The sequence below is a fragment of the Podarcis tiliguerta genome, assembly GCF_965153285.1.
Source record: "Podarcis tiliguerta genome assembly, chromosome: 1".
Classification (NCBI taxonomy): Eukaryota; Metazoa; Chordata; class Lepidosauria; order Squamata; family Lacertidae; genus Podarcis; species Podarcis tiliguerta.
This window is the reverse complement of record NC_139534.1, coordinates 66,412,811-66,432,674: the sequence shown is the minus strand read 5'-3', so window position 1 is coordinate 66,432,674 and position 19,864 is coordinate 66,412,811. Positions and strand designations below refer to the sequence as shown.

General features: G+C 41.2%; 2 protein-coding genes across 2 annotated transcripts in view; one reads left to right on the top strand and one right to left on the bottom strand.

The window, feature by feature from the left end:
* RIC3 (RIC3 acetylcholine receptor chaperone) overlaps nt 1–19,864 on the top strand; it is a 513,554-nt gene that overhangs the window by 432,167 nt on the left and 61,523 nt on the right. The window lies entirely within an intron of this gene.
* On the bottom strand, nt 7,593–18,670 carry CYP2R1 (cytochrome P450 family 2 subfamily R member 1). The gene is made up of 5 exons (XM_083408092.1): nt 18,377–18,670; nt 14,112–14,253; nt 10,523–11,155; nt 9,334–9,663; nt 7,593–8,528 (listed from the first exon to the last, which is right to left on the bottom strand). The coding sequence occupies exons 1-5, from the start codon at nt 18,602–18,604 to the stop codon at nt 8,350–8,352; spliced, it is 1,512 nt and encodes a 503-aa protein (XP_083264218.1). The 5' UTR covers nt 18,605–18,670; the 3' UTR covers nt 7,593–8,349.

Sequence of the window (19,864 nt, the reverse complement as noted above, 5' to 3'; positions counted from 1 at the left end):
GCAAGAAGCTTGCTGTTTTTGGCACCTGTCAGCTCAGCTCTTTAAAGGCTCTTTCCCTGCTTATTATGAGAGGTGGGGGAGTGTGGCGTTTGCCCTCCTAGGTGGGTCATAAGAAAAGGGTTCAATGAGTGTGAAGTGATTGGCCAGTGGGAACCCAAGGGGAGGATTTAGAGTTGGAGTTGTTGGGAAGTCAGCTGGGAGTTGGAGAAGGAAGAGGGAGGATAAGTCTGTGGGCTGGTCTAGCTTTGATGTGAGAGAAACTGTTAGGAGGAGTCAGATAGACAGTTGGGAGAATCAGTTAGAAATTATTAGGAAGGTATAGGCTGGCAAAGAAACTAAGATTAAGAAACTGACAAGAAAAATTATCTGAAACCATAACCTTGTTAATGCTTATAAAATAAACTTGCTTATTTGATTTAATGTTAACAACTGTCTGGACTCCGTGTGTACCCAAGAGAAACGGGTTGGTGGCAGCGGGGAAGCAATCACAGTGGTGGCACAGGGGTCAATAGACCATCAAACATCCGGGGACCCTGTGTGATCGCCACAGGGAGCCTTGGTTCTTTTTCATCACATTCCTCAGGTAGGCCCTTTAAGTGACCTCTTTGCAGAAGCAGCTTGGCAGCTGGCAGATGCCAGGTTGACCTGGGGAAATGGCGGGCTGCCAGAGGGCACCAGAAGATGGGAATGAGGACTCTGAAGGGGAGGAGGAGGCTATGCATAAGAGGCTGCTTGAGGAAGTCCCCTTCCTTTCCCCCAGATGTGCCCAGACTCGATGAGGCAGGAAACCCTTCTCAGACAGTGGAGGATGAGGAAGAATTAGAGGCCAAGCCCTCTTGTGAAGACCTCTGAGGAGAAGGTGCATCCATCAATCTCTTCCATGGAGACGCAAGGTATCAAGAGAAGGGAGATTTGTTTCCTTTGAAGGACCTGCCTCAGGCTATGAATGATCACAGGGATAGTGATAGAGAATCTCCTACACTACTTCCATGCCTCTGAATACCCATTGTTTAAAGAACAACAGTACCGTTGTCTTCAAGTCCTGCTTGCAGGTTTCCCAATACTGCACTAGACAGGCCTTCAGTCTGATCCAGCAGGGGTCTCCTTATGTTCTTACTTCAGATTTCGTTTTATTTTGAAAGTCAGTTTCTTTTAAATCTGTATTGAAGTTATTTGTTTGCTTATTAAAAACAACAACAACCATGAATGAGTTAATGATTAGAAGCCCCCCAAAACACATAGAACCTGTCCCAATTCTGGTCGTATCTTGTGAAAAGATCATTTCTAAAATACGCCACTGTGTATGCAAGTTTTAGGGGTACCACTGAAGCAGGCATTGGGTTTTGTTATTGCAGAGCAAGTACCACAGAGCACAAGGGCATCAATTGAATCTCGCGTGATTACATATTTAGATAATTTGCTTTTGAAAATGACATTGAAATTTATATTGTTTTGAACTTCAAGTTTTGGAATTTCATTGTCTTTTCCAAAAATTTATTTCTGCTGTAGCTACGGATATGTTAGCAAGATGTTCACAAAACGGTGGTATGTAGATAGAAGAGCGCTTGCAGAATGAGCAGTGTTTTTGAAGCTCACCATCGAAAATGTGTGCTCCTAACTTCCTCAGAACAATGATGCCACTCAATTGTGCTTTGAGACAGTAGTAATGTTGGCTGCTGCTCACTGCTGTACACCCACATTCATTTCTAAGTGTTCGCTTCCAGACCTGTTTAAATATGGTAGCATCGTTGAAGGGTGTACTGGTTGCTACATGTGCAACCATTTCTGATGATCTGCTAGCAAAATAAGGTGTTTGTTCCTGGACTCCCCCCCCCCCCCACATCTAGAAAAATTACAGGGCATAAAAAATGAAAAATGAAAATGAGAGTCATTTCCCCTATTACTGTGCTTTGTTAATAGAGCACATAAGAAATAATATTTCAAATCCAGGTATTTCTCAGGCAAGGTTTTACTCTGCCTAATCTTTCTCAAGGAAAAAAAACCACCATGAGGGAAGAATCTTTAACTTATGCAGGAATAAATACAAGAACCATTGAGCCGAATAAGCTTTAAAAAACAAAAACAAAAAACCACCAGTTCCACAGCCCAGTATATAATGTTTTAGACAGTCCCCCTACCACTCACCTTGTGATTTCCCTGTGTTCTAGGGATTCAGCCAAGAGACAGAATGACTCAGACATTTGACTCATCCCCGCTGATCAGCACTATCCTCAGAATCACTTGCTGTGCTAGATGAGATCAGGAAGAACATTTACTTTGCTTCATTATCATAAAAAAACAAGGTGGATCCCAAGGTATGTCTTGCAGTTGATGAATCTGTGTGCATTGTACCAAAATCTCGAACTAGAATCACCAGGCTGATTTGTCTTTTATTTTGTGGGCTGGAGAAGCATGTGCTTCAGTTTGAAGGAAACAGAACTTCGTCCATCGAACGATCAACCAAGTTTCCCCAGATTGCTCCAAACTTAAAAGAAAAGTGATGATGTGCACATAGATGGCTATTTAAGGGATAATCAAGTAACTGGAAACACACAATACTCACTCTTTTAATTTACATGGATAGCACTCGAATATGCACCCCCCCTAAAACTTCCCATTCTCACCAGTGATCTTTTTTCACACACCCTGTTCCAAATACCTACTCAATTGTATTGAAGTATTATTTCATCTCTTATCTCTTACATCATTTTTGTTAGTTATTTTGATTTGCAATTTTGTATTTTTAGATTGTAAACTGCCCTGCAATCTTCAGATGAAGGGCGGTATAGAAATAAAATAAAATAATAATAATAATAATAATATGGCTATTGAAGATATAAAAAGCCACTTAGCCATCTAAATAAGAAAACCCAGGTAAAGAAGGAAAATAAAGATGAACAGCAAAAGCTAAAATACAAAAACAATAAAGAGCATCCAAATCATTCAGCATTCTATATTTAAAATACAAACTTTGTTTTCATCAGTCTAGCAGGAAAGGATGTCAGTGAGCTTTTCTAGACAGGAAATACCACAACAAGAGTGCTGCCACTGAAAAGGCCCTGCTTCTCTGGCCATTCTTCAGTGGCTCAAGGTACCAAGAGTACCGCCTGGCATTACTCCTAAGAACACTTGAAGTTCCAATGTAGAAATCCAGGGGGGAAAGCCTTGGATTTAATCAGAAGCTGTGTTATAAAGGATGCTATAAAGGACCTGTTCACCCTGTGGAACACCCTCCCATCAGATGTCAAGGAAATAAACAACTATCCGACTTTTAGGAAACATATGATGGCAGCCCTGTTTAGGGAAGTTTTTCATGTTTGATATCACAGTGTTTTAATTTGTTGGAAGCCAGTCAGATGGGCGACATATAAATTTATTAATACTATTATTATTATTATAGATTACTTCTTGTCAAGTAGGATCTGCTTATTTCATACTCTAAGGTCCTGTAGTAATGTCATAATGCTAGTTTCGGAATAGTGCATTTTTAACATCAACAGAGCCTGGTTTCTCAAAACCCTTTACTGGATGTCAGGAGGAAAATTTGGCTGTGAAAGAGAAAAATGGCATCCATGTTCAGACTTCAGTTCTTGTAGTGAACATAACATCTTGGGGGATAGCTCAGTTGGAAGAGCATGAGACTCTTCATCTCAGGGTTGAGTTTTTGAGCCCCACGTTGGGTTAAAGATTCCTGCGTTGCAGAGGGTCCTTCATGGTCCCTTCCAACTCTACAATTCTATGGTTCTATATGTATCATGGGGATTCAAAGCCAACCAAGAGAAGCTGGACTAGTTACTGGAGTTGGGGCTTAAATCAAAACCCTTTGTTTTTGCTTGGGAAAAATGTTGACGCCAATGGTTTCCCCAATTTTCGCCGTTTGTTATATGGATCGCCACTCTTGTCACTTTTGGTAGCCACTTTACAGTTCTACAGATTCTGGCAATGCCATCCCGTTTGTTTGTAAATCTTCTTTACTCTAGTTTGAATAGGTTGCTGATCTGAAATATTGATAGTATGAAATAAAAATTACCTTGCTCTCTTATGACTCATTGTTAGGTACAGGGTAGGTAAATGACTAGCGTGACTCACACCAAAGTACTGCAGAGGCATAATCCGTCTTGCTGAAGTGAATAAAGCTTGCACAGCTTTGAGCATAAGCAATTCAGTGCGAAATCTCATTATGCATCCCTGTTGGTGGCACAACTGCTATGTTCTTTGTAACTCTTCTCGGGGTGGACAGAGGACACAGAATCATACTGTTAGAAGGGGCCTCAAAGGTCATCTGGTCCTACCAGCTGCCAATGCAGAAAATATGACCTTGAGAGGTGGCCATCCAGCCAGGTCCTCAGGCTGACAATACCAATGAACAAAACAAGGCACCAAAAACACAGGGAGACACAATTTTATTTTTAATTTAACAAAAATAATGTCGGCTTTTCTAGCTGAGTGTGTCACATTTTGGTCTGAAGTTGTAAGTTGTAAAGCTTATCAAATGCCAAAAAATCAACAAGTGTCTAAATTTGAGCCCTCCTTCGAGCCTGAGGTCCTGAACCAAATGACTGTCCTGACACAAACAGACACACACCACCCAATTGGCCCTGCTTAAAAACCTCTAATGGAGGAGACCCCACCACTGTGTGAAGCAGTCTATTTGACTTTAGAATAGCTTGGCCCATCAGGTAATCATAATGTAAGAAGACCTTTCTTTTTTAATGTCAATATTATTGTAGGTGCATTCTTAACCACAATTATTATTGTACGTGGCACGGCAAGTGGGACGGATGGGCAGGGTGACATCTCTTGGATGCAATGAACAGTTAATTGTGTTACATACACATGGTCAATTCTTCAGTCCTACTTTTAACATTTCTTTCTGGTAGAAAGCCAGCAGTCAGCTATTATATATTGTCCTTACTGAGTCATGTGGGGATAAACATTTAACTTTATTTATAGCAACATGTGAAATTGTGAACATGGTGACTTGCTTTCCATTACCTTTCATAAATGATCGTGTCGAGTGTGTGAAGGGGGGCAGTTATATCTAAGAGGCTCTTTGCGTTGGTCATGAGAATAGTTATCTGAACATTAATGTTTGTTCTATTAATGTGATCCATTATTTTAATGGGTCCAACTTGCTCAGGGGAAAGTGCTGGCACAGTAAAGCTATTTGCATGGAAGCTAGCCAAAATGTTTCTTCTTGTCACAAGGCCTGCCTTTTAAAAGCTGAGTCTGTGCTACAGAAATCCAGAAGCCACTGCTTCTGAAATTCTGCTTACAAAACGAAGGGAAATACCAAGGGAAAGGATAGCATAATGCCCTCCTGCCACCAGATTCTTCATAGGAATTAATGGACTCATCGGTTGTTTCCTCTCACAGTGCTTAGGTAGCTGAGCAGCTCAACCTGTTCTAGCCCCCAGTCCATTTCACCTTTTTGTAGAGGGTTCTTGTTTATCCAGGACAGGAGCCTGGTTTTTTCAAATCCCGACTGTCACAATGAACATAATAAAAAGCTTTCATTTTGTGTTTTGGAAGAAATAGTGAAGTAAAGAACACTCCAAGTTCTCGTGCCCTCTCTCTGCTATGGCTGCCTTCCAAGAAGCTGTTAAGTTGGACATATGGCATCTTTCAGATATGTTTAATAGTTATTGTTCTGAATGAACTAGACCTGGAGGCTTTTGCGGAAGCAAGGACATTTTGCAGATTAATAGAGATGTATACATAAAAATGTCTGCAGCTTCTGTTCTTTCTCTTCTCAGTGAGGGGGTGTAGGGAGGGGTGGGGTTAAGTATGAACATGTACTCTGTTTAACAGTGGAATCTCTCTCCGTTTCCCTCTCCTTGGAGGCTCTGCAGGCTGAAAGTGACTTTCTTTTAAAAAATAAATCCTCTGTCTGTGCTACCCAGCTGCTTAAAATAACAAATATAATAAGCAAAGCAAAAAGTTACCATACTGACTAATGGCCAGGCCAATCTACAAATAAATATTTATTTAGAATATACGGTACTTTAAAAAACCTTTAAAAAAGGCACTTAAGGAGGTCTAAGCTGTGTACAATAAAATTGTAACTCACAGCTAAAATCCACAGTATAATTTTTAAAAAATGCCACAAAACCATTGAGAGATAAAATATGTAAAAAAACACACCCATATAAAAACAAATATAGGTAATTGAATAATAACTGAATTGCTGTGTTGTTTTGCCAAAACAAAGCTTTCAGCAGGCCTCTAAAAACACAAGTGCTGCCACACTAACTGAACAGCTCCCCACAACTGAGGAAAGGACCTCAGGTAGCATTTGCAGAAGTGCAAATAAGCATGTATGTGGCAAGACACCCTTAAGTAAATTGGACCTGCAAAGTATTTACAAGTTTTTTTAAAAAGAAGAGGAAAGAATCCTATTATAAGTGTGGACAACTTAATACAGTAGTTCAAAAGGCATCGTTTTAGGCTGTACCAACAGCATCTGTAATCACATATAATATCTTAATAAACTGTACAACTACGAAAGTAGGTCAGCATTATTTTCTTCACGGCTGTAGGAACAAGCTTCCTGTTAGTTTACTCTCTCAGCCATGACTACACCACACCCGCTCTCAATTAAAGCACTTATATAATACAACACTTCATTTCTATTGCCTCAGTAATCTTTTCAACAGCCATGTGAAAGGCAGAGCAAGCATCATTTGCCCTATATTGGAGGGTGAAATACAAATAAAAGTGTAGCAGATAGGGTAAGTGGTTCATTTAGGGCCAAACTAGTTACCTGCATGTTGACTAAATGGATGTTCACCTGTTAAGATGGGTTACACCTAAAAGGGCATGTGGGGAATGCAGTGAATCTCCACTTCCGCATCTCGCATTCTGTTGCTTTGGTGTGTGTTTTTCCCTTCTGTCCCGTGTCTCCTACTAAAAGGCTGCCTTCAGGGGTCTTCTCCCCTGCATGCCTTTAGTGCAGTGGTGTCCAAACTTTTTTTAAAGAGGGCCAGATTTGATGAAGTGAAGGGCCATGGGGCCGACCAAAGAGCCAGCCAAAGTTGTTGATCTTTTTAGGATTGACGTTATTGAGCTTTTTAAAGGATTTTACCCAAAAAAACTGAGGGTTTCTTAGGATTTTACCCTAGGAAATAAACTGCCCCAGGGGCCAGATTAAACCCATCGGGGGGCTGGATTAGGCCCCCGAAACAGACTTTGGACATGTCTGCCTTAGTGTAATTAAACTCCACCCTTCATTGCCAAACCAGTGTGTTTTAAATAAAAAGTGACGCAACTGTTTCAGCACTAAGGAATTGCTGAAAGGATACCTGAACCAGAAATTACCCATCTTATAGCTAGAGACTTACATTCTGTAATGCATCAGTGTTTTAGGAGCCACTAGGTAGTGTAGGCAAAGTCACCTTAAGGCTTTTGCCAGAGCTTCAGAATGGAGTGACTCATACAGGTTGCATTTTCTTAGGGTTTTGTGTACATGCATCTTCCCCACTGTCCTCTGAGCCAACAAGAATCTCAGACTCATGGAATACTCTGTGCTACAGAGTACAAGAATCTCAGACTCATGGAATACTCTGTGCTACAGACGACTGTACAAGCCTTATGTACAAGTTGGAGGGCAAGTACTAATGAGATAGTGGAGTGGAAAAGTGACTTGAAAGCCATTTTTAAAAATATGGGTGAGCCTGACATACAGAAAAGTTTTTGCTAGGCTATAACTGCTACCCAGAGGGAAAATGATAAGTTTTTCTCCCTCTCATATACCACTAGAACTTGTGGACACCCAATGAAGATAACTGTTAGAAGATTTAAGACAGAGTAGTCAAACTATGGAACCTGCGGAGGCAGTGATGACCATCAACTTGGATGGCGTCAAAAGAGGATTGACAAATTCATGGAGGAGGGAGCTGTCAATGGCTACTGCCTCCGCAGTTGGAGGCAGCAATGCTTCTGAACAGCAGTTGCTAGAAGCCATGGGAGGGGACAGGGCTCTTGTGTCTTCTCCCTGATTTCCCACAGGCATCTGGTTGGCCACTGTGTGAACAGGATGCTGGACTAGATGAGCCATTGGCCTGATCCAGCAGGCCATTCTTACACTCTTATCCCATTCGCCACACATTAGAATACGGTGGAGCACCTTCTACTCATTCTCCATCACCTGCCCTCAAAAACCATCTCTCTCAATGTCCTTATACACCACTGAAGGATTTTTAAGATGAACAGGCTTTAAAAAACAACGCAGGGAACAATTTGGGCAATTTGAGTCAGGAAAGCGTGGAACAAAAACATTACTTCTCATTATATTTCCATGCCTCTGGCCCCAAAGCCTCACACTTTGATCTGTTGGCAATAGGTGTGTCTTCAGTAGCGCCTTTCTGCACAAATAAGGTATGGATGGGGTTGCAGAGTCATGCCTAATTTTGGCTTAAGGTTGGGAGTCCAACCACTAGGAAAATGCAGATGAAATTGTTGAAGTAATGAGGTGAAAAATAAAAACATTTCCATTCTGGCCAACTGTTCGCCTAAACAGTGCCTTCGCCCTGAAGGGAAAAAAGAAAGAAAGGAAAATAGTATTTTAAAAGGAAATAGCTGTGTGTTTTTTTTGTCATTTATCAAAAAATACAGGTGCCATTATGATAATAAAGTACTGCATCTCTTAAAAATCAAATCCTATTCTGGTAAGCCATTAATTAACCCATGCTGTTAAAGGTTTAGGCACCATTCTAACATTAAAGCAGCGAAAGAGAGACAATTTGGAAAAACATGGTTCTCAAGTTACTTTACTACCAATCTGTTAAAAACCTGGTGGCATCATTTAATTCTTTTGAACATATGATTTTCATAAACCAGTTCTGCATAAACTACATATAAGCCCAAGTATGAGAAAACTAATGGCTGATGTCCAAACATTCCAGAGAGCAGTTCTTTCCTGTTAAGAACACACTGTCCTACCAGCACAGTGCAAGATCCACATGTTATTTCCCCCTCAGATAAGCAGGATAGTGAAATCTTTAGAGCCTGATAAGGCTGCTGTTGCCAAGATTCCACTAACCTATACCATTTTTAAAAATCTTTCTAAACTGGAAGTGGGTTGTTTCATGTACAGTAATCAGACAAGAACTGTTACGACACTCAGTTAAGTCTGAGTCTAAGCTTACGATTTCGCTGCCTTGGTTTCATTACAACGTTGGTTTAGCTGATGATTAACAACTGAAGTTTAAAATGAATTAGTTTATGAAGTCAAAGTCTTTGGAATATTTGGTTGGTAGATATAGCATACTAACCATTTTGCCTCTAGTCACAAACTCGTTGCTTCTAGATTTTTGGTTAAGTACGTACACTTACCTAGCGAAAATGGAATGAATGCTTCTTTCTTGACAAATTGTCCAGAGCTGTCCAAAAACCTCTCAGGGCAAAACATTTCAGGGTTAGTCCAGTACTTTTCATCAAAGTGTACAGAGTAGAGATTTGTAATGACTGTAGTGCCTTGAGGGATAGAATAGCCACGTACAACTGTATCCTTAGAAGTTGCATGGAAAATACCTAGTGGAGCTACGTTACAGAATCTTAAAATTTCATGCAGTACTGCCTCAGTGTATGGCATTTTACACTTTTCTTCTAGGCAAGGTGTTTTGTACGGCCCAATAATTAAATCGATTTCTTTATGAACTTGCCCTGTTGGAGAAAATGTTTTTAGTTTATTGAGTAACAGTTTGGCAAAAATAAGTAGACATGTTCATTCTACATTTAACTAAAAAACCTTTAAATATATTTGTAGCCCCACTGATTTTGTGTACATTAGTCACATCCACTAGTCATGGAGAATCCTGGAAATTGTAGTTTGTTAAGGGTGCTATGAACTGTAGGTCTGTGAGGGGTAACTACAATTTTCAGGATTCTTTGGGGGAAATCATGACTGCTGAAGTGGTATAAGAATACTTTATGGTGTCAGATGTGACCTTTGAACCAAATACAGTCGTACCTTGGATCCTGAATGCCCTGGAACTCAGATGTTTTGGCTCCCGAACATCACAAACCCTGAGGTGATTGTTCCAGTTTTTGAACGTTCTTTTGGAACCTGGATGTCTGACAGGGCTTCCATGGCTTCTGATTGGCTTTGGTTTTTGAACGTTTTAGAAGTCGAACAGATTTCTGGAACGGATTCCGTTTGACTTCCAAGGTACAACTGTACTCCAATACAGTCAGCTGAATGGATGATGCAGCATTGTTTTGTCAGTTTCCCTCCCCTACTTTCCCTGTTAAAATCTACTCTGGAGTCTTGTGGAATACTCTAGAACAGCATGGAGTCAGTAACTGGGAAGGATAAGTTGGGAAATAGGCCCCCTTTTCCACCAGCAGACACATCCTGAACAAACTCTGCTCAAAGGATATCACTTCCAGTGGGACCAAACTCTAGTTTCAACCTAATGTATTCAGATCGGGTAAAGATTTAACAAGTGCTGTTAATACCCTGCTTGGAATGCACATTCTTAATCAAAAAACAAAATACATCACGGCATATGGCATAACTTACCTTGAATATTAGGATAAAGAGCCATGAACAACACTGCCCATCTTAGAACATTTGTTGTAGTTTCTGTTCCAGCAATTATTATTTCTCCAGCAGAGAAAATTAAGTTTTCTGTTGTAAATGTAGACTCGGGGTCATTTTTATTTTTGTCCATCTCATCAAAATATGCATCTATAAAATGCCTTGGTGACTGAGGTTTCCTATTTTGTGAGAAACGCTCAATAAGGTGGAGTAGAAAAGTATAGACTTCAGATGCATTTTTAAAGAGTTGCTGATGCTTTCCAAAGGGCAAGGCACCGATCCATGGAAAAGCATTGTACAAAAATGCAGAAGAACTAGCTGCTAGTTCAATGTTTTCACTAAATATTTCCATCATATGCTGAAATTCAGTGTCTTCATATGTAAACCGTTCTCCAAAAAGAATCAAGTTAGTAATATTTGAAACTGCATTTGTTATCAAGTATTTCAGATCAAAAGGCTTGCCCTTATAGGTATCAATGGCCTCAAGGAAAATGACTGATTCTTCTGATATTTTGCTTTCGAAGGACTTTTGACCATATCCAAAAATACGGAAGCTTGTTACAGCCAGCTTGCGATGCTCTGTCCAACCTCTGCCATAACTTGAGTTCAATAAACCTGAAATATATGAGCGTCAATATGCTTAACCCAGGATCTTAGTTCCTCTTTCATACATATGATCTTTCTATGATCTGCAGCTACACACACATAGTTACACACACGTACAAACAAAAACAGTATCCTCAATTTATCATAGTGAATTAGTTTTACTGTTATCTAGACTTCCGAATTATGTCCCATGTTTTTAACTGCATGCAACATTATACCTCCTCAAAATGCAACCTGTTTATAGCACTTTGGGAACTGTATGCGTAAAAATGTTAATTTTAATGCCAATTTGCCTTTTCCACTTCCCTGAAGTTTCAAGGTAGCCTTTGGCTAAGCCAGTTTTCTTGTAAAGTGTGTACTGGTGATTTATGTAATAGATGCTTATTTACAAATACAAAAGGACAAGCAGGGGGGAAAGGCTTTTTTACAGATGTTTATTTACAAATACAAAAAGTCAAGCGGGGGTGGGGAGGCAGGCACCAAGACAGGTAGTGCTAGGCAAAGATATAAAGATCAACCAACTATTTCTGTACATCCAAGATTTTGTGTGTGTGTGTGTGTGGGAGGAGTGTGTTTCTTAACTGCAAACCAGTATACCTTCTCACCTATCCCACAAGGTAAACAGCTTTTGAAACAGAGTGTGACGTAGAAAAGCAGCTTGAGTTAGAGTGACAAAACTTGTTTAAAGACATTTTTAATTTAGATTACGCTTGAGGAACTGAATTGCTGTAAAATTACAGAAGACAGATAAATAGATTTACATGAAATTTTAAAATCTTCTGAAACCTTTTTTCAATCTTTTAATTTATATTTTTTTTTTATTAATAGGGTTGGCTAAAACTTATGTATCCCTTAGGGTGCAGTTAGTATCTTTGAGAACTTGATGCAGGACTAGTGACTAAGCTGCCTGCTAGCTCAGTTGGTTAGAGTGCGGTGCTAACAATGGCAAGGTTGTAGGTTCGATCCCCATAAGAGACAGCTGCATATCCCTGCATTGCAGGGGGTTGGAGTAGATGATCCTCAGGGTCCCTTCCAACTCTGATTGTAAATAAGGTTTTACAAGGACACGTTAATTCTCCAATGCTCTCATGCCCAGAAGAAACTAAACTCAATCTCTGGAGCTTTCATCACCTTGAAGCGTTTCAAGCACTTAGTAATTTGGGGTGCTTTTCATTTCAGTGTCCAAGATATATTTCATTTTTGCTTTTTAAAGGGTATGTTTTCAGCTCTTAACACTGTCTACAGCACTGAACATGTACAAGCAATGATTTTCAAACACAACTGCCGTAACTGCATGCTACCACATGAAGGTGCTTCTTTGTCATGAGAGTACAGTGGTACCTCTAGTTGCGGACTTAATCCATTTCAGGGTGCCGTTTGTACCCCGAAAAGTCCACAACTAAAGCGCCTCTTCCATGCATGTGCGATTGAGTGTTTCTGTGCATTATGCAAAGTGTGCAGATCACTTCTGTGCATGCGGCGAACCCGGAAGTAAACACTTCCAGGTTTGCCACGTTCGTAAGCTGAAAGTCCATAACAAGAGCGGAACACAACTAGAGGTACCACTGTATTACTTAGCTATGTATCTTGGTCTCCCAATCTGGTTTGCAGAGTACACTAAGCATGCAAATACATGTAAACAAAGTGTCATAAGCGAATAAGCAGTCTTAGGAAGATACAATTCTAAGTGGAGAAGTGTCATGGAAGAGAACACTTCCTATTGGTTTTTCTGCTCAATGTCACCTCTGTTTTCCCACATGGGGTTCTGGATGCCAATTTACTAGGGTGCCACACAAATTTGAGCCCACCCATTTTGATATTACTAGCTTAAGTCAACTGCAAATCACTGTTGCATAAACATTAGAGAATTGGTTTGTTTTTAATAGATGAAAGGCATTTATAAAAGGTATTAAATGCAATTCAGCAATATCTTTTAAGGAACATTTAAGGAATGTACAAATGAAAAATGAAAGAAAAAAACAACCCATGAGATTATCAATGCGCTCCAAATTCTGCAAGCAGTGAGTAGGGGCAGGGAGGGACAAGTCTAGGGCACAAGTTAAGCACTTTTATAAAGTCCAGTCAATTTAAATGAAACAGTTTAGCATATTCTTACATTTTGTCCATGTTTTCTACTAGATTGTGGCAGATTTAGCTTTCTGTTATACTGCTGCAGGGGGCCCCCACGTCTTTGTTCTGTGAACTGCCCTGAGACCTCCGGGTATAGGGCAGTATTCAATAAATATTAATAATAAAAACAGGTGCTGAACCACTGTAGTAAAGGTTCCTAAACAATGGCAACCTGCTAGTTCTACAATAGATTTCTCACAATGATAAAAGCAAAGGTAGCAAAGCTACAGTTAAAAAAGAATTGTGTATTAAACATACCTTTGTGAAATACACAAATACCAAAATGTTGCAGTGCTTCCTATGTGTGCATTAACCTTGGCACACAAATGAATGGGCGTTACTCAAGTGCCTCAGGCCACCCCCTTCCCTCTTCCAGTTGTTCCTCCCCACATTTAATTGTCAGAAGTAGTACTGTGTAAGAGAAAGGGATTGCAGGAGGGTTATTGTTGCTGCCTCCACTGCACTCTTGTAGTGTTTACTGAAATGAGCCTATGAGGTGGGTAGAGTTGGGGGTGGGGGGCAGACCTCAAGGGATGGAATGATTAGAAATATAGCCTGCCTAAGTATGAAGCCATCTTATTCTTCCTGGCTAAAGGACAACATTTCCAACAGTGCACATCAACAGCCAGCTTCAAGTTTGATTTCCCAACATTGCCCTTTGGAACAGAGGTTGAGGAATTTTGCAGACCAAGTCAGAAAGCACATACAAATGAAAAATGCTCTCAGGGTTGTTTCTTTAAAGTTAGTAAGAAGACAGAATTGCAGGCACCTTTTTAAAAAGCATATACCCAATACACTAATAAGACTCTATTAAAACAACAACAACAACACATACCTCCCATTTTTGTCAGCTTCTTGAACAAAGGAAGAGATGGCCTGTCTGCAAAAATCTCACTCTGCTGAACAAGGCATTCTTTTACTGCATCATAGCCATTCAGGACAATAGTTGATATTCCTCCAAGATCAAGGCTAAATACCTTTTAAAAAAAAAAAGATTACATGTCACTTTCAAGAATTGGGGTGGGGGGTGGGCAGATGGAGAAATACTAGTTTCTTTTTCTTTAGAAATGTTCTTGTTTGGTCCATGGGCAGCACAACAGGTATGCTTCTAACACCACATGATGCTCATAAATATGCTACATGTGCTATGTAGAAAGATTACAGTTGCATAACAATATCACAGTTTGCTTTCATTCATAGATGGTTATACAGTGGTACCTCAGGTTAAGTACTTAATTCATTCTGGAGGTCCGTTCTTAACCTGAAGCACCACTTTAGCTAATGGAGCCTCCTGCTGCCGCCGCGCCACCAGAGCATGATTTCTGTTCTCATTCTGAAGCCAAGTTCTTAACCCGAGGTACTATTTCCGGGTTAGCAGAGTCTGTAACCTGAAGCGTATGTAACCTGAAGAGTATGTAACCCGAGGTACCACTGTATGTCAAAATACAACATCAATAATATCTCTTTCCAGTCCAACGTGTTGGCTAGGCTTACTGTCAGACACATGAGCTTCCTACTTATTGCTTCACTTTGCAGGAGGAACATTGTCTGCATCATTCTTAAAGTGAATGCATTACCTGTCACAAGAGATAAACATAAATTGGCAATATGTTTCTGTGGCAGCAGGAATGACACGTCATGAACAAAGTGTCCCTGAGCAGAAGATGATAAACTCTGCAGTAAGAGGCATGCTTCTGACTGTTAAGATTAAGCAACAGGTGCTTCACTATCTTTAGAAGACATCCAAACTAGAAAACAGTTGTTTAATTTAAGCTATACAGTGGTACCTCTGGTTACAAACTTAATTCGTTCTGGAGATCTGTTCTTAAGCCGAAACTGCTCGTAACATGAGGCACGCTTTTGCTAATGGCGCTTCCCGCAGTCACCACGCGACTTCCGCTCACATCCCAGGGCAAAGTTCGCAACAAGGGACATCTACTTCCGGGTTAGCGGAGCTCGTAACCAGCAGCGTTCGTAAGGAGGATAGTACGTAACACAAGGTTCCACTGTAGTGAGCAAGCAAGGGTCTGAAACCACATTTTTATCCAAACTTGCTTTCACTAACCAGAGTTTAAAGCAGTTTTGTAAATAAGTTTAGAAATTGCTAGCATGCACACCTAGTCCACGTTTCCATACTAGCTACTTTTAAAAAAATTCTTCTACAAGCAGGGAGGACAGGTTGATCCTTGCTCCTTCCTCCATTGCTAGCAGTAGACCAGGCATAGGCAAACTTGGCCCTCCAGATGTTTTGGGACTACAACTCCCACAATCCCTAACAGGACCAGTGGTCAGGGATGATGGGAATTGTAGTCCCAAAACATCTGGAGGGCTGAGTTTGCCTATTGTAGACTACAGTAGACTATTGGAGGAGGCATGGAGCAATCTGTCCTGCCTCTGCCAAACTTAGAATCATAAAATCACAGATCTAGAGTAAGAAGGGACCACAAGGGTCATCTAGTCCAACCCGCTGCAGTGCAGGAATCTTTTGTCCAACGTGAGGCGCAAACCCACAACCCTGAGATTAAGAGTGAGCCAAACCTCTTGCTTGCTTGGAATTCCTGCTCACTTAAGGTTACCAGGCAAGTTGTTAAATACTTGGCTGGTCCAGACAAGCCACATTTAAGGCGCCACAGGGAACTGTGGCTAGTTCTGTGGTATGTGAAGGAGAAGGCTTATGCAGGCTTATTCACATAGTGGGAAACCATGGTTTAATTGTATACCATACAAGAAAGTATATTTTATCATTTTTCTGTACTGATCAAATAGCTGAATATGGAATCATTATTTTTGCAATTAATAAAAAATTGCATAAAGCTTAAAATTCTGATTTTGGTTTCCAGTTTCTGTCAGCAAATGTTCCTTTTCATAAGCTAAAGGAAAGTGTTTCTATTTGTAACTCATTATGATTGATATGATCACTAAATAAACAAACAAACAATTAAAGGGAAACTTTTAAGGAGAAATGTCCTAGTGGTCACTCCTTTTCCTGTTCCTATGAGTAATGATATTTTTTTCACAAGAAACTCAAGGCACTGTCACTGTCACTGTCCTCTTTGCATCCCTGCAGTAGAAAACATCTTGTATTCCAAAGAGTATTAAAAACATGTCCTTTCTTTACAGCAATTGGCAACGAGCCTGTAGGATAGTAAACTGTCAACATTCCAACCGAGTTTATGCTTCTATCAGCTGTTGATACGTTTTAATTTGTTGTAAATGTTTTTTATCAAGATTTTCTAGCTGTCCTGGAGATAATTTTTAAAGACAAAAAGGTGGGAGATTATTGGTTGTCTCCAAAGCAGCATCAGTGGAGTTTTCCAACCTCTGAAGCTGATCTTGAGGGCATGCAGGGTGTTGCCAGGAAAAGGAGGAGAAAGTTCCATTCATGGAGCAGCAGTGTTGGATGCTATTCTGTACACAGACCAGCATGTCATCACTATGCAGCAGCAGACAACTAAAGTAACAACTTCACCATTTCTTGTGAAAGTATATTTAACTCTGAGTTGTGGCTGTGCGGTGCTCCACTCGATAAATATGAAAGGCAAACAGGCTTAAATCCCCTACCATCAGGAACGTAAGTTAAGAATCTTCATTGGTTGCAGCTTCATGGTGTATGTTGGTGATTAGTAATCTGGATGACATGCAGGATGATGCTTAAATTGAGAGTGCCCCAAGTTCAGTGTTACCCGCAAAGGGAAGACATGTTCATTTCACTGATGACTTCCTTCCCCTGTTCTATAACGTTTTTAAAAACTTGCCACATTCTCTTAGAAATTTAAATAAGAAAGCCCTCTAACGCACATCTCAAACCTAAGCAGTTTTGAGGTTGAGTTAGTTTGGTACTGTAGTCCAACATGTAAAATAGAAACAAAGATTCCTGTGGCATCTTAAATATCTAGCAAAGTTGAGACACAAAGCCCAGCCCACTTTGACAAGGGTTACAGGGTTTATGTAAAGCCAGTTTGTTTGTTTTTAAATGTTGAACTTGGAGCTGTATTAACAGACAGTATTAGCAACATACTGCACTGGCATGCTTGGGTGACAAGTTAGGCAGCTTTCTGAAAAAAGCAGGTGCACACCTTTACAAAATAGTATTTAATAATAACTATGATGCAACCAAATCTCATGAAGCTCTGATGGTGTTTCCTGCTTGGCAGGGGGTTGGACTCGATGGCCCTTGTGGTCTCTTTCCAACTCTATGATTCTATGATTGTACTGCAAACTTTATATATATTAAGAATTCTGTGCCAAACACAACAAAACTCAATATAAAATGGCAAATAATAAACCACATCCTGTTACTGCAGTTCAAATATGCAACAGCCCAAACATAAAGTGACTTTAAAATAAAGTCCCGTTGATTTCAGCGATACTTAATCCCAAGTACCGTAACTAAGCTTAGAATAGCCTCCTAAGCCTTCCTGACATAAAAGCTGGTCAATGTAACGAAGCCTTTATGACTTCCTCACTTGCAAGGCGAGTCTTATATAATTCTTTTGTTTGTAAAGCGCTTTCCTAACTGAGGTCTGCCTCCAACAACAACTCTTGCAAGTTGGCCACTAGGCTAACAGTGAAATCCTATACACATCTACTCAGCTTTAGCCTTAACAGGATTTACTCCTAGGTTAAGTGGGTATAGAACTGCATTCTCATTTAACTGAATGGGGCTCAACTTCTTCTAGCACTAGAACAACTAGTACATTTGCAAAGCTAAGCAGGGTCCGGTATGGTTTCAAATGAGATGGGACCGGGGTTGAGATTACTTGCAGGGGATTGGACTAGATGACCCTCCCGGTCTCAGCCATGAGATTACATGCCCCTTCCAACTCTAGAGTAGACACTGATACGGTTGTCTTGCAAGGGCAGGAAAGCACAGCCTTGGGCAGAGAGGAAGCGAAACTTGAACCCAGATCTGAAAGTGAAGCTGTGGAAAGAGTTCAGATCCAGGCTTATTCACATGAATCGGAAAAGCCTCGTCTTACAACTTAACGGAGGGGTCTTGGAAGTGGCAAATGTCTCAGAATTAGACCGAGGGGCGCTTGGTCTCCCCAGAGACAGCTTCTCCTCGGGACCCCCAACCCCCCTTCCCCGGGGCTGCAGTACCTGCCCGTAGAGCTGGCTCTGCCTCTTCATGTAGACGTGCGGCTGCTCCGAGGCCAGCGAGTGGATGTTGCCGATGAGAGGCAGCCCCGGCGGGCCGGGCGGGAAGCCCACCGGCCGCCTCTGCTTCAGCAGCTGCCTCACCACTAGCGGCAGCAACAGCAGCACGAGGACGCCGGCGCCCACAGCCGCCGCGGCGGCCGAGCCCACCCCCGGGACCCCGGACCACATTTCCCGCTCCTGCCGGCCCCAGCCAGCCAGTCGCCGGCTCTGCTCTCGCGCTCCCTTTCTCCTCTTTCTCCAAACACGCAGAAACAACAACATCCCTCGGCCCGCTTGCCGCGTTTTCTTATAGGACGCCGGCGGCGCTCGTCAGGCGAAGCCGAGCCTGATTGGTGGAGCCTCCGCGCCGCCTCGCGCTCTTTTCCCTCTGGCCCCTCCTCTCGCGTCGCGCTTGTTCTGGAGTTGCGCCTGGGGACAGTTCGCGAGTTGGATGCTGGGGGGTCGGGAGTTCCCACGGGAGCAGCTGCGCCTCCATTTCCCGCCGCAGCTTCTCCACCCATCCCGTCAAGACTCGCGTTTATCTCCCCTTCATCATTAAGCAGCGGCTCTTCCTTGCATAACAGGCAGCAATTGCTGCATTCTGATTTGAATAGGGGCGGGGAAGGCTCACCTGATAGCAAATTCAGGTCAGGGGCAGCGGAAGGGGGGGGGGGCATTCGGAAAGAGGCAGGGATTTCCCCGTTTCTGAAAGCCTGAGAATTCCCGGCAAAAGCCCGTCCTTTCAGCGCTAAGCTCTTTCCGCTGGCTGCCCCATCCTCACAGCAAAGGTTAAAAGAACAACTCATTTCTATGCTCTTTTAATAATTTTGTAGCATTTCCAGTTGTCAAACCTGAAACTCCTTGTTCCTGCAGTTTTCAGTGTGTGTGTACTTACAAAGCAGTGGCTGTCACTTGGAGAGCATTTTAACTTACTTCATGGAAGCTGTTCCTGAAGGAAGAATTGTGAGGGCAGAGACTCCGTCAGGCAAGGTCTCCTTCCACCTGCCTTGCTCCATCCTCTAGTCTCTGCTTCTCAATTTGTATTGTATTATTTTATGTACTGTGGTTTGCCGTTGTTTTATTGATTATAGTTTAGAAATTATTTATTGTATCTGCTGAATGGATTTCTGTTTGACTTTTATATGTTATTATTATTTATTATTATTTAATACTATTTTAATGATTGTTGAATGTTACTTTTTGATACAGGTTACCTATTTTAAAGTTATGCTTTATTATCACATTTTTGTATTGCATTAGATTATTGTAAGATGTACAGTTTTTGTTTCTTCAGCTTGTAAACCGCCTTCAGTATTGTAAGATAGAAAGACGGTATACAAATTAAAAATGATGATGATGATGATGATAAGCAGTTCCCAGTATGTGGTGAGTTATTTGCAAGTAGTGGCTCACCACATGAATCATGGTTGCTAATACCTTGTGGTAGAA

Coding starts and splice junctions, on each gene's coding strand:
- CYP2R1 (XM_083408092.1), bottom strand. CDS start 18,604: ATGTGGTCCGGGGTCCCGGGGGTGGGCTCGGCCGCCGCGGCGGCTGTG. Junction 14,254..18,376: donor AGAGCCAGCTCTACGGGCAG/GTACTGCAGCCC, acceptor TTTTTTTAAAAG/GTATTTAGCCTTGATCTTGG. Junction 11,156..14,111: donor GAAGCTGACAAAAATGGGAG/GTATGTGTTGTT, acceptor CATATATTTCAG/GTTTATTGAACTCAAGTTAT.